Below are 14,798 nucleotides of genomic sequence, written 5' to 3'. Positions count from 1 at the left end.
AAACATACAAAATGTTGTAAATGGAGTACAAGAGAGAAAAAAAAATAACAACAAAATATCCAAAGAAAACTCAACTACAGATAAACAAGATTAATATCATTACTACTAAAAAAAAAAATTACAAGTTTAAGTTATTGCGACATATAACGAAGAGTGGCTTGGTTCAAATGCCTTTGCAAATCGAGCACGGCGATTCAGTACAACTATAAGCGGGTCGGTTATACAATACTTCAGAGACATTTTCGAGATCATCATCTAAATTGGAAGACGAAGTAGATACGTTCCATATATGTAGAAAGTAGACCAAATACTGCAGCGATCAGACGACGTAAATATTTTCCAAAACGGAGATAGGGCTAGCACAATTGGCAAAACAAAAGCGTTATACACCCTTGCGAGTAGAAAACGGTTAAAGTGGCACTTCATTGAAACGTGAATTTCATAAGCTCATCGTGTCTTTACAGCGAACAACGAAACAAGCATTACAAACTATTTTGTAATGCTTATATGAAGTAGGTTGCATATCCTTCTCTCTGCTTACCCTCTCTCATTAATGAGGTTTTTTGTTAACCTTGCAGATATATGCTCTAGATCTCAGTATATAAATATTTGACAGTATGGTCGTCCCCTATCTCACCCATTATAAAAATCCGGACAGAGGTGCGAGTTCTCCGGAGAACGTAAAAATGTAAGCGACATTAGATCTTTTCACGGGTAGACAAGTCAGATTTCTCTTGAGCGCGAAACTTGGCTTCAACGTTGGAACACTAAATTTTCAAGAAACTAATTTTAAATTAATTTTTTCCAGTATATATAAGAAAATCGGAAATTAGTAGTGCAATGTTATTATTAGATGTTTTTAGGAATTACAAGTATGTTTTGAAGTCTCGAGTTGGTTTCAAAGGCATTTTGAGAAAGTTTCTGCCAAAATACGTGTTCCGGGGTAATTGGACAGCTGATGGCAGATCAAATGAGAGTAACTGTTTGTACGCGCTAATGAAAGAGTATGTGGGAGGAGCTGTTTGTTCGCACCGAGAATGAAGAGCCAGAAATCATCTGCGATGAACTTACTGCTAATTGTCTTTATACAGTACTCTAGATTTAGGATCTCCTTATAAGGGAAGGGTCGTCCCAGCAGAATGGTTGCTCAGCCAGAGTCGAACCAGTCCTAAATAGGCTCCTGGTGAAATCTGGGGAAAGTAAATAGGAAGGTTGTGTATAAGAACGGGGCTGGCCCATAACTCCTCATTGCACTTCCTGGTTGAAGGGCCCAAAAATAGAGATCAGTACCGCCAGTTTTCGTCTAGTGCTGGGTCTAGTGCCGCATCCTCTACCTATCTTTAGTAAATCAAACAGTTCGTGGTAACGAACTGTAAGTTATGAGCGACCCGGCTCAATAGTAACCGAAACTCTGAAAAACGGAATTTTTGTACCAATGGATATATCCAAAAAATCGTATTTTTATGATTCTTTTTTAATAGTATAGGCCGATAAGATCTACTTTATTTTTCCACAGAGGCCTTGGCATAACTTCCTTGAAACCTACTTGACCTGTCATTTATTAAATTCCATTAGCAAGTCTTTTCGTGTTTCGTGTTTCCTCTTTACTCTCTCTCTCTCTCTCTCTCTCTCCCTCTCTCTCTCTCTCTCTCTCTCTCTCTCTCTCTCTCTCTCTCTCTCTCTCTCTCTCTCTCTCTCTCTCTCTCTCTCTCTCTCTCTCTCTCTCTCTCTCTCTCTCTCTCTCTCTCTCTCTCTCTCTCTCTCTCCTCCCCATCTTTCTTCTTTAATTTTCTCTCGGTTTTCCTTCGCTTCTTCAGTAATTCAAATTGTCAAAAACACAAAATTCGTTGAAACAGAACACACAAATTTTCAGAATCTTATTTTGCTAAGCTTTTAGCTTTATTTTATTATGTATCTTGGGATTTATGAAGTCGCTTGTAATATCCAAGTTACAGCCTGTCTCTTTTTTGTGCCAATTTCTATGTTTTCTTTCAGATAAAAACTAATTGGGGAACAAGTTTTATTATTTGTTGTTAACACTTCGTTTTAAAAGACCGACATTAAAAATATGAAAGGGCTTTCCACCTATATATATATATATATATATATATATATATATATATATATATATATATATATATATATATATATATATATATATATATATATATATATATATATATATATATATATATATATATATATATATATATATATATATATATATATATATATATATATGTATATCTATATATATATATATATATATATATATATATATATATATAATATACATATATATATATACATATATATATATATATATAATAAACTTGACAAAAATTGGGAATTCAAGTTTTAATAAAGAAGACCTCGTTATGCAGCATGCAGTTTTTGGTAATAGCAGACGCAACGTTCAGTAAAAAAAGAACGTGGTGGTAAAATAACCGAAAAATAAACCAATCCGCTTAAGAAGGCATGCCTTTCCTTAGGGTTTCTTTTTGTCTTCGGGAATCAACATGTTGTTAATATTTGAATTTCTACGGAAGAAAGAATATCGTCAAATTTTAAAAGTAATTTGTTTTGTTTATTTCTTTCCACGGTTCATCGTGACAACATTGACGAAGGTGTGATATTGCTCCAAAATCGTCACAGTTTCGAAACAGCAAAAAAAAAAAAAAAAAAAAAAAAAAAAAAAAAAAATCAAAAACCGCGGTTATCAGGTATAAATAAACCTAAGATGGCTCAAGGAGCAAAATTTGTTTTTAGTTTGATGGCCTTGGTACTTTAATGATTTTTAAAAATAGGTTATTAAACTACAGTATATTTTCAGGGATTGTTTACTATTATGCCTAAACTAAAGTGTGTATCTCCTGTTTTCGTAATAACTAGGGAACGATAATAATATTTCTAAATAGTTGTTTGTTTTTGTTCGAGGATTTAAGATAGAAAAAAATTATAAAAGTTACGGTCTGTAGCTCAATAATGAAATTTCATTTGCTATAAAGAAATTGAATAACTTTAGTTTTATTTATTTATTTTTTTTTTTTTTTACTTTTTCTTGATGCATAGCATAGTCGTTCTGACAGACTGCATAGTCTTTTTGGCACGTTGAAAAGTCTTTTTGACACGTCACACGGTCTTTTCGACGTGTCAAATAGTCTGTTTAGGGCCTAGTTTCTTGTTGGTTTATCCTTACCTCCTATGAAGTAATTACGCCTCATTTAATCAGCGTTTAAGGTCTATTGAAGGAATCTTTATTGCTTTCCAATAATTTTTGGAAGAAAAGTGTAAGGCAGGCCCTCGAGGCCCCTCAGAACTTCTTTAAAACCGAATGGCAGTCCCTTTGTTTTTGATAGTGGCAATATTTCGGCCAGCAGCTGTTAGCTGACAGGCTACCTAGTCTTTTTGGCACACTGAAAAGTCTTTTTGACACATCGCACTGTCTGTTTGACGCGTCGCATTGTCTGTTTATTACCTCGTTTAGGGGTAATCTACTAGCTAGAGGAACTAAAACATCCTTGTCATAGTTTTTTGGGTCACCCTTACCTTCGGTGTAGTTATTATGCCTCATTTAACCAGTGGGCAAGATATATTCCAGAAATCTATCTTGCTTTCCAATAAGTCTTAGAAGAGAAGTGCAAGGTTGGCTCTCGAGGCCCCTCAGACCGCCCTTAAGACAAAAGGCTTAACACCTTTGTTTTGGCAGTGACAACATTTCGACTAGTAACTCTTACCATTTGGACCATATATAGTAACCGTTATAGAAAACTAATAGGGCCATTATAGTAACTTATGGTACTTGAAGAAATTTTATTGCATGTAACCTGACAAATTTAATTTAACCCTCTGAGAATTGAAGCGATTATTGATTCCTGTTTGCCTTAAAACTAAAATTTCAATTTCAATTGCATTGAAAGTAAATCGGTAAATAAAGCGATTGCAATTGCCAAATGGCTATATATTTTGATAGATAGATATATTTCGACCAAAAAAACACAACAAAAATCTTTCAATCGCAAATCCCCACAAAGCCTCTTTTGATAGATAGATATATTTCAACCAAAAAATAACAGAAAATCATTCAGTCGTAAATCCCCACAAAGGCTCTTTTGATTCAACCAAAAAATAACAGAAAATCATTCAATCGCAAATCCCCACAAAGGCTCTTTTGATAGATAGATATATTTCAACAAAAAAATAACAGAAAATCATTCAATCGCAAATCCCCACAAAGGCTCTTTTGATTCAACCAAAAAATAACGGAAAATCATTCAATCGCAAATCCCCACAAAGGCTCTTTTGATAGATAGATATATTTCAACCAAAAAATAACAGAAAATCATTCAATCGCAAATCCACACAAAGGCTCTTTTGATAGATAGACAAATTTCAACAACAAAATCATTCACTCTCAAATTCCCAAAAAGGATCTTTTGACAGATAGACAAATTTCAAACAAAAAATCATTCAGTCGCAAATCCCCACAAAGGCTCTTTTCGCAGATATATAAATTTCAAACAAAAAATCATTCAGTCGCAAATCCCCACAAAGGCTCTTTTGATAGATAGATAAATTTCAAACAAAAAATCATTCAGTCGCAAATCCCCACAAAGGCTCTTTTGATAGATAGATAAATTTCAAACAAAAATCATTCAGTCGCAAATCCCCACAAAGGCTCTTTTGATAGATAGATAAATTTCAAACAAAAAATCATTCAGTCGCAAATCCCCATAAAGGCTCTTTTGACAGATAGATAAATTTCAACCAAAAAAATCATTCAGTCGCAAATTCCCACAAAGGCTCTTTTCACAGATAGATAAATTTCAACAAAAAAATCATTCAGTCGCAAATCCCCACAAAGACTCTTTTGACAGATAGATAAATTTCAAACAAAAAATCATTCAATCGCAAATCCCCACAAAGACTCTTTTCATAGATAGATATATTTCAACCAAAAAATAACAGAAAATCATTCAATCGCAAATCCCCACAAAGGCTCTTTTGATAGATAGATAAATTTCAACCAAAAAATAACAGAAAATCATTCAATCGCAAATCCCCACAAAGGCTCTTTTGATATATAGACAAATTTCAAAAAAAAAATCATTCAGTCGCAAATCCCCACAAAGGCTCTTTTGGTAGATAGATAAATTTCAAAAAAAAAATCATTCAGTCGCAAATTCCCACAAAGGCTCTTTTGATAGATAGATAAATTTCAAACAAAAAATCATTCATTCGCAAATCCCCACAAATGCTCTTTTGACAGATAGATAAATTTCAACCAAAAAATCATTCAGTCGCAAATCCCCACAAAGGCTCTTTTCATAGATAGATAAATTTAAAACACAAAATCATTCAGTCGCAAATCCCCACAAAGGCTCTTTTGATAGATAGACAAATTTCAAACAAAAAATCATTCAGTCGCAAATCCCCACAAAGGCTCTTTTCGTAGATAGATAAATTTCAAAAAAAAAATCATTCAGTCGCAAATTCCCACAAAGTCTCTTTTGATAGATAGATAAATTTCAAACAAATAATCATTCAGTCGCAAATCCCCACAAAGGCCTGCAAATTCAATAACAAATGTGGCGCTGACGAGAATTATACCATCCCATTGCACATGTAGAGTACCCAAGTTAGGGCTTTCAACTAATATTACCAAATAGGGCTAATATCTACCAAAAGTTGAGATTGTTTATTTTTCCTGAGAAGAATGGTGGTGGATGTGTTTTTTCCCTTGCAGGGACGGTCCCGGACGTGGAGTCGAAATAATCGGATTTTTAGTACTTAAATTTTTTTTTTTCACTGTTTTACTTAAATTATACCAGTTTTTCTCTCTTAAATTCGTAGAAAAAGTAAAACTGTTTCAACACTCATTTGAAACAGACATAACCATTGGTTTGTAGCAGGAAATCATCGATTCGCTAGCAAGCTTTATCCCTAGGGATATATTTTGGGGCAAGTACACTCTATGGATAGGAGCAGGTACATCTAGCAAGGAGAGCAGAAATATCATGAATATCTTTGAAGTATCAAATCAAACTTTTAATAAAAATTTCTGCATTTATCAATAAATCATTTATCATTTTGTATCAATTTATTATTTTTAACATTTAATTACATTGATCATTTTTTAGTAAAACCATTTTTTACATGTTCTACATTTATCTAATAATAACCAAAGTGCTTAGCTGGTAATATTATTTCTTTTTCAGGAATCCCACATCCCCCTCTGATGGCAACTATGAGTCAGTTGGCTGCATGGCTGAATATGGCGGCCCAGTGTTTCCATACGTTGTTTTAGGTGGATTTCTAGAGAAGAACCAAATTACGTCGGACGGTGCCAACTTTTTGAATGCTACAGCGTTAGTTCTTACGGTCCCAGTGAATAACTATCAGAATGATGAACATCTTAGCAGGTCAAAGGACTGGGAAGAAAAGTAAGTCATCAAAAGGCATATTTCTATTGTCCCAGTTGTTACTAGCAATTTTGTGTTTGCTCAAGTAAACAGAATTGTTGACTAACGAAATTTGTTTGTTGACAATGCACGGAAATTAATTGGATAGTAATTAATTGTTATAGATTGTTTGGATATTAATTGGGTATTATTGAATATTTATGTAAAATTAATAATATAAAGTTAATTATTACAATTTAATTTATTGTTATAAACTGATAATACAAAAATAATGTAAAATAATAATAATTATAATAAAATTAATAATAATAAAACTGGAACATTAGAGGTAAAACAATCGAAAATTTGAAAAGTAAGTCATCAAAGGTATGTTTCTGCTGTCCCAGTTGTTACTAACAATATTGTGTTTGCTCAAGTAAACAGAATTGTTGACTAACACAAATTTGTTTGTCGACAATACACGGAAATTAATTGAATAGTAATTAATTGTTATAGATTATTTGGATATTAATTGGATATTTTTGGATATTAATGTAAAATTTATAATATTAAATAAATTATTACAATATAATTTATTATTGTAAATTAAAAATATAAAATTAATATAAAATTAACAATGAATAATAATAAAAAATTGAAACGTTAGTCGTATTTCAGTTGGTTCTTCTTCTTATATTGGGGCTCGACCGGCTAAGTCGGTTAAGAATGATAAAAATAATACCTTCTTCTTTTTCCATAATCCGAATTTACCGATCAATGTTGGGTGATCATAGGGATTTCTTGGTCTGTTTTTCTGCAAATATGTGTCAATCAAACCGTTCTTGGTAACGAACTGTAAGTAAATAGTGACCCAAGCTAATAGTCACCGAAACTCTGGAAAACAGAATTGTGGCAACAATAGATAGATCTGAAGAACCTCAATTATATGACGATATCAAATTATATAAAAGATTTCTGTTTAAAGATGTCAGTCGAAAGTAATTAGTATTAGCTAGTTAGCATGGTTTCAGGAAAAGGGAGAAAACACCCCTCAAAATTAACCTTATTCTGATGAAAATTGCGTCATTAAATTTTGGATGCACAAGATTACCCTAACGGAATCTCAAGTCCCCAACTAGCAAATCTTTCGAACGCCATCTATAGCTTACACTCGTTATTGGGTAGGTAAGATAAGTATGGCAGCAATGTTGCTATGTTAATGCTATATATTTGAAGTACCAATGGTCTTTCTACCCTATTAGCTCGTCGCCACACTTGCTTGCGAGTAGCCTTTGTATCAGGTAATAGCCTGTAAGGGTTCGGCCACCTGTAAGGGTTCGGCCTACTTTTGTTTTGCAAATTTGGATCTTTTTTGCTCACTGCTCTTTTAGACCTACTGGTTCAGCTCTCTTTATTTGGTGAAAATCTGTATCTTCTTTTTTTTTTCTTGCCTCTTTTTGCTAATAATTTTGATTAATGCTAATAATAATGCTTTTTAAGCCGAACCCTTACAGGCTATTATTTGATACAAAGGCTACTCGCAAGCAAGTGTGGCGACGAGCTAATAGGGTAGAAAGACCATTGGTACTTCAAATATATAGCATTAACATAGCAACATTGCTGCCATACTTATCTAAAAACTATTTTTAAAAGGTGAAATTTTGAATTTTTATAAACATAAATGTTCTGGTATCTTTCGAATAACTCTTACCTAGACCCTCCAATTATGACATTTTGTGAAGAAATACTTCACCAGATCGCAAATTTCTTATACTTTTTATATTTTTGAGTATTTCCTATTATTCTGCTTCTAATTAAAAAAAAATAATAATAAAGGATTTTTCTTTCCTTTTTTGACTATTCTAGAGCAATTCTAAAAATCGTTCGATTTTATTTTGTTTTGTTGCGTAAAAACCGATACGTTTCGTTTTTAGTTCGACTAAGAATCAAATTAAAGCCTTTTATTATATGCAATAGTTTGTAAAAGTCCCTCACTTTTAAAGGATTTCATTTTGGTCTGAGAGGGAGGAGGGGGAAGTCACAGACTCAAGAAAAGTAAACGAATGTAAAAAATGTGGAAATATATTATGAATAGGAGGGGAAGCCTCGAGACCTTAGGGGTATACGTATATGCTTTTATTGCTGGTTTTAATGTCTTTGAATTTAAAACCTATAATATAAAATATTCTAAAAACTATTACTTTCCTTTTTTCATTCTTTTTGTTCGGGGGGAGGGAGGGGGCTTGCCTTTTAAATTGAGAGTGAAAGCGATATTATGATTTTTTTTCCGGATCTTATCGAATTCGTCATACTTTCATATTTGTATATTCATATGTTTTCATTTGTCATGTCATCGTATTTTCAAGAAAAGATTAATTTTCCAAGACTCAAGCTACTTCGATCGAAGTTCTTTTTATTTCATTTGACGCATTTAATGTTTACCTTTATTTGAAAGTGATTCATAGAATTTTGATTGGCAGTTCGTTAATGTATCTCGGCTTGTTAGTATTTACTTTTGTTTCAAAAGAAAATTCTTTTCTGTTTTTTTTTTTTCCTTTTTTCATAAAACATTTTCGAAATTTTAATAATTTTGTTTAGTAATAAACTTTTACCATTCAGATTAATCAAAATATACTATCTTCATTCAGGTTCAAATGAAGATTCTTCTTCACCTGGCAGCTTTTTTCAAAACGTGATTTTAGATTTGCGGTTACTATGGGCTAGAAAGTTCGTTATTTACTAGGTAACCTCGACGCCGCAACCATGATTCAATTAGATTAAACAATTCACTCTGAGATATATAAGCAGATAGAAAAGGTTTATAAAAACTCTTAACGCTCTTGTAATTAAACGTATAATGATAAAACTTATGTACTTTTTATAAATATATATTGATACTATATACTTATACTATATGCTAATACCATATACTAGTCGTACTATATACTATTTCATCACCAAGCTTTTTCAAAACTAAAGCTTTTGGCTGTCGTTTTTTTTTGCTAAGGAAGGGGAGAAATTCGTCGTTATTTTCTTACTTAAAAATAAAATCAAGATTATCTGATCTATTTATTTCGTCTCTTTTCCAAATTTTCTCGCGATAAGAGTAACTGTATAAGATAAAAGTAACTTTGATTGAAAGGTTATTTGTTTTTTGACATTTTTAATATTTACTTTGGTTTGAAACTAATTTTTTATCAGCTTTTCTATTGTCATCCAGATATATTTTATTATTTTACTACATAGAATATATTATATATTATCATTAAATAGAAAATATTAATTAATAGAAAATGCGTTAAATGGAATAAATTTTTTGTTCTTTTGTTATCTATTATTTCTATTATTATGTATCATTGTATTCTGTATAACAGAAACTAACTGTTCGTTGACTATATTATAGCACATTAAAAAACTTATAATTTTTAACTTTATAATTTTAAAAAAACTTATAATTTATAAAAACTTATAAACTTTAAAAAACTTATAGATAAATAGCACATTAAAAAACTTATAATTTAGAAGCGCCAAGAATATCAAAATAAAAATATTTTTGACTCCATTCATACCAGAAACGTGATTTTCACAAGCTGTTCTTTTGGTTGTTTCAAAGTTTTTAGGGGAGTATAACATTTTCCTATATTAGGGCCTAGTGGGCCTATTGGTAAATCAAGGTCTGCTTCTTTAGCTGTTTAGTGCCATATATTTTTACCTATTTTTTGCTAATTTTTGCTCGTGTTTATTTTTTTAAATTTAGTGGCTGGTACTGCTAAAGTCATTGTGATTGCATATGTTGGCCTTTGTGATTAGACATTTAGTTCGCAATATATATATATGGTTGCTAAAGTTTTCACTTAACCTACTCAACAAATAAGATTTCATTTTCACTGACCTTGGTATTTGAACAAGAAAATTTATGATAAGACAAATCATCTCATTTTATTGACGTGTTGATTAAACAAATTGAAATAAATAATATGCTCATGAAAAGAATAATAGTTTGTGACTCATATAGTTTTGATTGATAGCTTGTTTATTTTCTTTTGATTTGTTAATATTTACTTTTGTTTGAAAGGAATTTCTTATCACCTTGAATGTCAAGGCTGAATTGATACATTTTTTTTAAACGCTTGTTTGATGTGGAAGTTTCGCAACTCTTATCTTTGGCGTTGTGGCTTTTTTGGATTAGTAAAGGATGATAAATTTGCTGGAAAGATTTGTTTACTGTAAACTAATTGGTATGTTGATGTTGTTGACAGTTTTAGCTTTTTATCATTGACGTATAAATAAGAAAGTATCTATGAAATATGGCGAGTAGAAAATGTCCTGGGAAAAATGGTTTAAAACTTAAAAAATAGAAATAATAATAAGCAGCGAAATAAGCGCATAATATGAAATCACCTTGCAACCTTCTCCTCCATCTCATAAAACTGTCCACTACAGCTACACTTCAATCCCCCAGTCGTGAGACAAAACAGGGTAGATTTGCCATAACTCTAGTTTTGCAAATTTTCATTCACAAAGAGAAAGTCCCCCTCTTATCTCTGGTAAAATTGTTTATCCATTTTCGCGCATAGATGATTCGAATATAGATTTTTTTTTTCTCTCCCCCCCCCCCCCAATCCAAATTTTTCTCTAAGATCTAAAAAATATTCTTAAAAAAAAAACCTAATATCAAGCTCGTCAAAAGCAAGATTTTGACGTGAACATTTGTGGTTGTGTGTACTGAAGTGGATAGAGGCTAGATGCCTTCACACCCCAGGTGGCTGAGCTCACAAAGACCCCACTCCACGCCAGGACTTGAGAATGGCCACACCAGGACTCGTGAGAATATTTTATTGATGATGAAAATTTTTGGGTTAGGAAAAATAATAAAATTTGAGATTAACGAAAGATGAAAGAAGAAGAGGAAGGAAAGATAACAGAAAGAAGAGGAAGAATGCAACACATTTCTTATATCACAAAGCAGTATACCTCATGCTCTCTGCAAGATATAGAGTGAAAAAAGTGCGGAGAAAGAAAGAATGGTACGAAGAAAGAACGAACGAAGAACGACGAAGAGGAAGGAAGAAGATAACGAAAGGAAGAGGAAGAAGACCATGCATTTCTTATATCACAAAGCAGTATACCTCATGCTCTCTGCAAGATCTAGGGTGACAAAAGTTGAACGCAAATTTTCGGATGGCAGAGAACCATAAATTCCATCTTCTCCATGTTTAGGTATGCTAATCCGTCAGGCAGACTCTTAGCTTTAAAGTAACAAGGACAGTGAAAATCAAATCCATTGAATTGGTAAAGTGGGGAGTTACACTGTATTTGTCTGGAAAAAAGAAAAACTGGAATTCAATTTTCAATGAAATAGACCTCGATGTTTTTATGGTAACGATTGCTAAATTTAAAGGAAAGAGACATGGGTGTAAAATCAGCAAAAAATAACCTAAAAAACAAATGGTACCAAACAGCTTATGAAGGTGTAATTGTCTACAACCAATAGATTGCTGATGTTTGGATTACGGAAGAAAACGTTCTCAAGTTTAACCTATTACTTTTATCATTTATCTTCACCCGCTCAATGCGGCAACACTGACAAAAATGTCATACAGCCCTAAAAACTTCATGATTTTAAAACGATTTAAAGAAATTCTTAGGAAATCGTGTTCTTCGTGTATGAGTATACCTAAGATGGTTTAAGCGAGCCAAAAATATTATTTTTAAGAAAATAAATAATTAGGGAGCGAAAAAAACGTATTTCTTTAGAAAAACAGTGTTTAAAAAGCCTTTGGTTTCATCTAGAGGAGAGTGCTTTTATCTTTTTCTTTTTTAAATTCTTTCCTTGTTTTTTTTTTCAATTATTTCTGAGTTTTAATCTATCATATTGTTTTATTTAATGCTTTTTCTCGATCACGCAAATCTGCCTAAAGATATAGCCTAATGCTCTTTTGATGTTGTTTTGTTTTGATCCTCCAGGACATGCTAATGTTGTTTTCATTCCTTGTGCAATTCTACGGAATCAAAATTGTTACCTTAAAGATCTGTGTAAAGGGCTTGACAGAGGCAAATTAGAACGTATTTCTGTGTGTACTGAATTTGTGTGCACTGACAAATAAGCTGAACTAATAAAACGTAAATTATGCAGAATAATTTCGTAACTATGAAAATCAACATAGGCTACAGCAGTTCCCAAAAAAAGGGAAAACAAAAAATACATAAATAAAGAACGAAACGCTGATGTCACGATGACAATTTGCAACTTTCAATGGCCCAAATCTATTAGCAAGGGCCGAGGGTCTGATTTATTCAACCGTGAGGAGTGGATGCTGGTGATTTGTCACTGAGATTGCGACTTTTACAACGGCCACTGTGGCTACTTGCGACTGTGACTGCAATTGCAACTTCTTGCGACAACGACAGCGCGATAATTGCAACGACAATCGCCAAAAGATCCAACGAATCGATTTTTTTGCCTGAAAAGGTACTATCTAAGCGTACTGTATAAAATCATGTATAAATGTATGTAATTTTACCATTCAGCGCATTATCGATGGCGTACCTAAAGACCTCTAATCCAGAAGTACAGTTGGAGTTGTCCAGGGTTTGCCCAAGTTCAAATCTCCAGATGTGGCGAAGTTGCTGGAGTCACTCGAAAAGCATTGCATTGCCCTAATTCTACCATCATTTGAAACTCTTTTTTTAATAGTTGTGTTACAGCTTTTTGAAATATTTAAAAATTCATTTCTAATTCTGTCAGCAAACGGTGATGGGTGTAAATAATTAGCTTACTTGTCTTGTCTTGGTAAGGATAGCAGGGTAAAACACAACGGATTTCTCTTTTACCTCAAAAAGTGTTTAGATGTCGCTTGTTTGGCAAATATAGATGTCCCTAACATCTGTGTAATCGGGTTTAATCCGTAGTAGCAGTAAGTTTATTTAGAGAAATTAATGAAGCCTCAATCAATCAAGATGTGGCGAAGTTGCTGGAGTCACTCGAAAAGCATTGCATTGCCCTAATTATACCATCATTTGAAACTCTTTTTTTAATAGTTGTGTTACAGCTTTTTGAAATATTTAAAAATTCATTTCTAATTCTGTCAGCAAACGGTGATGGGTGTAAATAATTAGCTTACTTGTCTCGTCTTGGTAAGGATAGCAGGGTAAAACACAACGGATTTCTCTTTTACCTCAAAAAGTGTTTAGATGTCGCTTGTTTGGCAAATATAGATGTCCCTAACATCTGTGTAATCGGGTTTAATCCGTAGTAGCAGTAAGTTTATTTAGAGAAATTAATGAAGCCTCAATCAATCAACTCAATCAAATAGAGCTGAAAGGTAGTTGTCCATGGTAACCGTTTACCTTACATGGACTAAAAATATGTTTGAGGATGTAGGCCCCACCGGACGGCAATACGGCCAACTGAGAGCCTTAATAGATAGTTTTAAATTAGTAGGCTATTCTGACATTTTCGTTTGATAGCATTGTAGCCCAATAGCGCCAATGACACCGTGGGTTTTAGACTTTTACAGTGACAGAAGGGGGCGATACCCCAACTATTGGTTGTAGTGATTTTTGTTCGTTTCAAGCTTGATCTGCATATTCAATTTGAGAATAACTCGCTTTAAGATTTATTTATTCATTTATATTATTACTTGTTGTATGTTTTTTTGCTATGATTGTTTATTTAATTACTGTTTGTTTATTCTTTAATAGAAATTTCTGGTCGTTTTGAGTTTAAATTTTAACAGGTGTTTGTATCTGATTATATGAATCTTAAAACGGCCTTTACTTTTCTTTGAAAAACTTCTTTTTCGGAAAGCTTATTTAAATTAATTTTTGCTCGTTTTTGATTTCAAAAAGTTTCAAGTATCTAAAATAACTTATTTCAAAATCAAACTTTTTTTTTTCAAAATCAAATGTTCATCAAAGTATCAAAACTAGTATAAAAGTGACAATATCAAAGTAAAAAAAATGGGTTTGTGTCCACCTCGGAGTTTTTATTAGCTGATGTTTGAACTTCTTTTTTAACAAAATGGCTATCTCAAAGTTTTTATCGAATGGGTTTGGGGGAAAAGGGCGTGGGGGGGGGTCTAATTGCCCTTCGATCTCTTTTGACTCTTTAAAAGTGACATAGAACTTTCCATTTTCAATCAAATGAGTCCTCTCTAAAGTTTATGCGAGCATTCCTTCTGTAAGAACCATATATGCACCCAGGGCATAACTTACAACGCCTGTCCCCGGGCCCTGGGGGGTTGTGACGACACTTGAGTTTTAATATCCGATGTTTGAAACTATTTTTAACAAAATGGCCGCCTCAAAATTTTTATCGGATGGGTCTGGGAAAGAAAAAGGTGCGGAGGGGGGGGCTAGTTGCACTCCGATCTCTTTTGACTTTTAAAAAGTGAA

The 14,798-nt window shown here is 32.7% G+C and overlaps 1 protein-coding gene across 1 annotated transcript in view; it reads left to right on the top strand.

The window, feature by feature from the left end:
- The window catches only part of LOC148942519 (NPC intracellular cholesterol transporter 1-like), a 230,048-nt gene that overhangs the window by 163,935 nt on the left and 51,315 nt on the right, over nucleotides 1-14,798 (top strand). Inside the window, exon 13 of the mRNA XM_089102181.1 lies at nucleotides 6,219-6,443. Within this exon, the coding sequence (XP_088958307.1) occupies nucleotides 6,219-6,443 (225 nt within the window). The remainder of the gene's footprint in view (nucleotides 1-6,218; nucleotides 6,444-14,798) is intronic.

The sequence above is a fragment of the Artemia sp. Qi Xiang Cuo genome, chromosome 16 (assembly GCF_049724085.1).
Source record: "Artemia sp. Qi Xiang Cuo chromosome 16, ASM4972408v1, whole genome shotgun sequence".
Classification (NCBI taxonomy): Eukaryota; Metazoa; Arthropoda; class Branchiopoda; order Anostraca; family Artemiidae; genus Artemia; species Artemia sp. Qi Xiang Cuo.
Note: the sequence above shows the minus strand (reverse complement) of the source record. Positions and strands in the feature narration are given on the sequence as shown.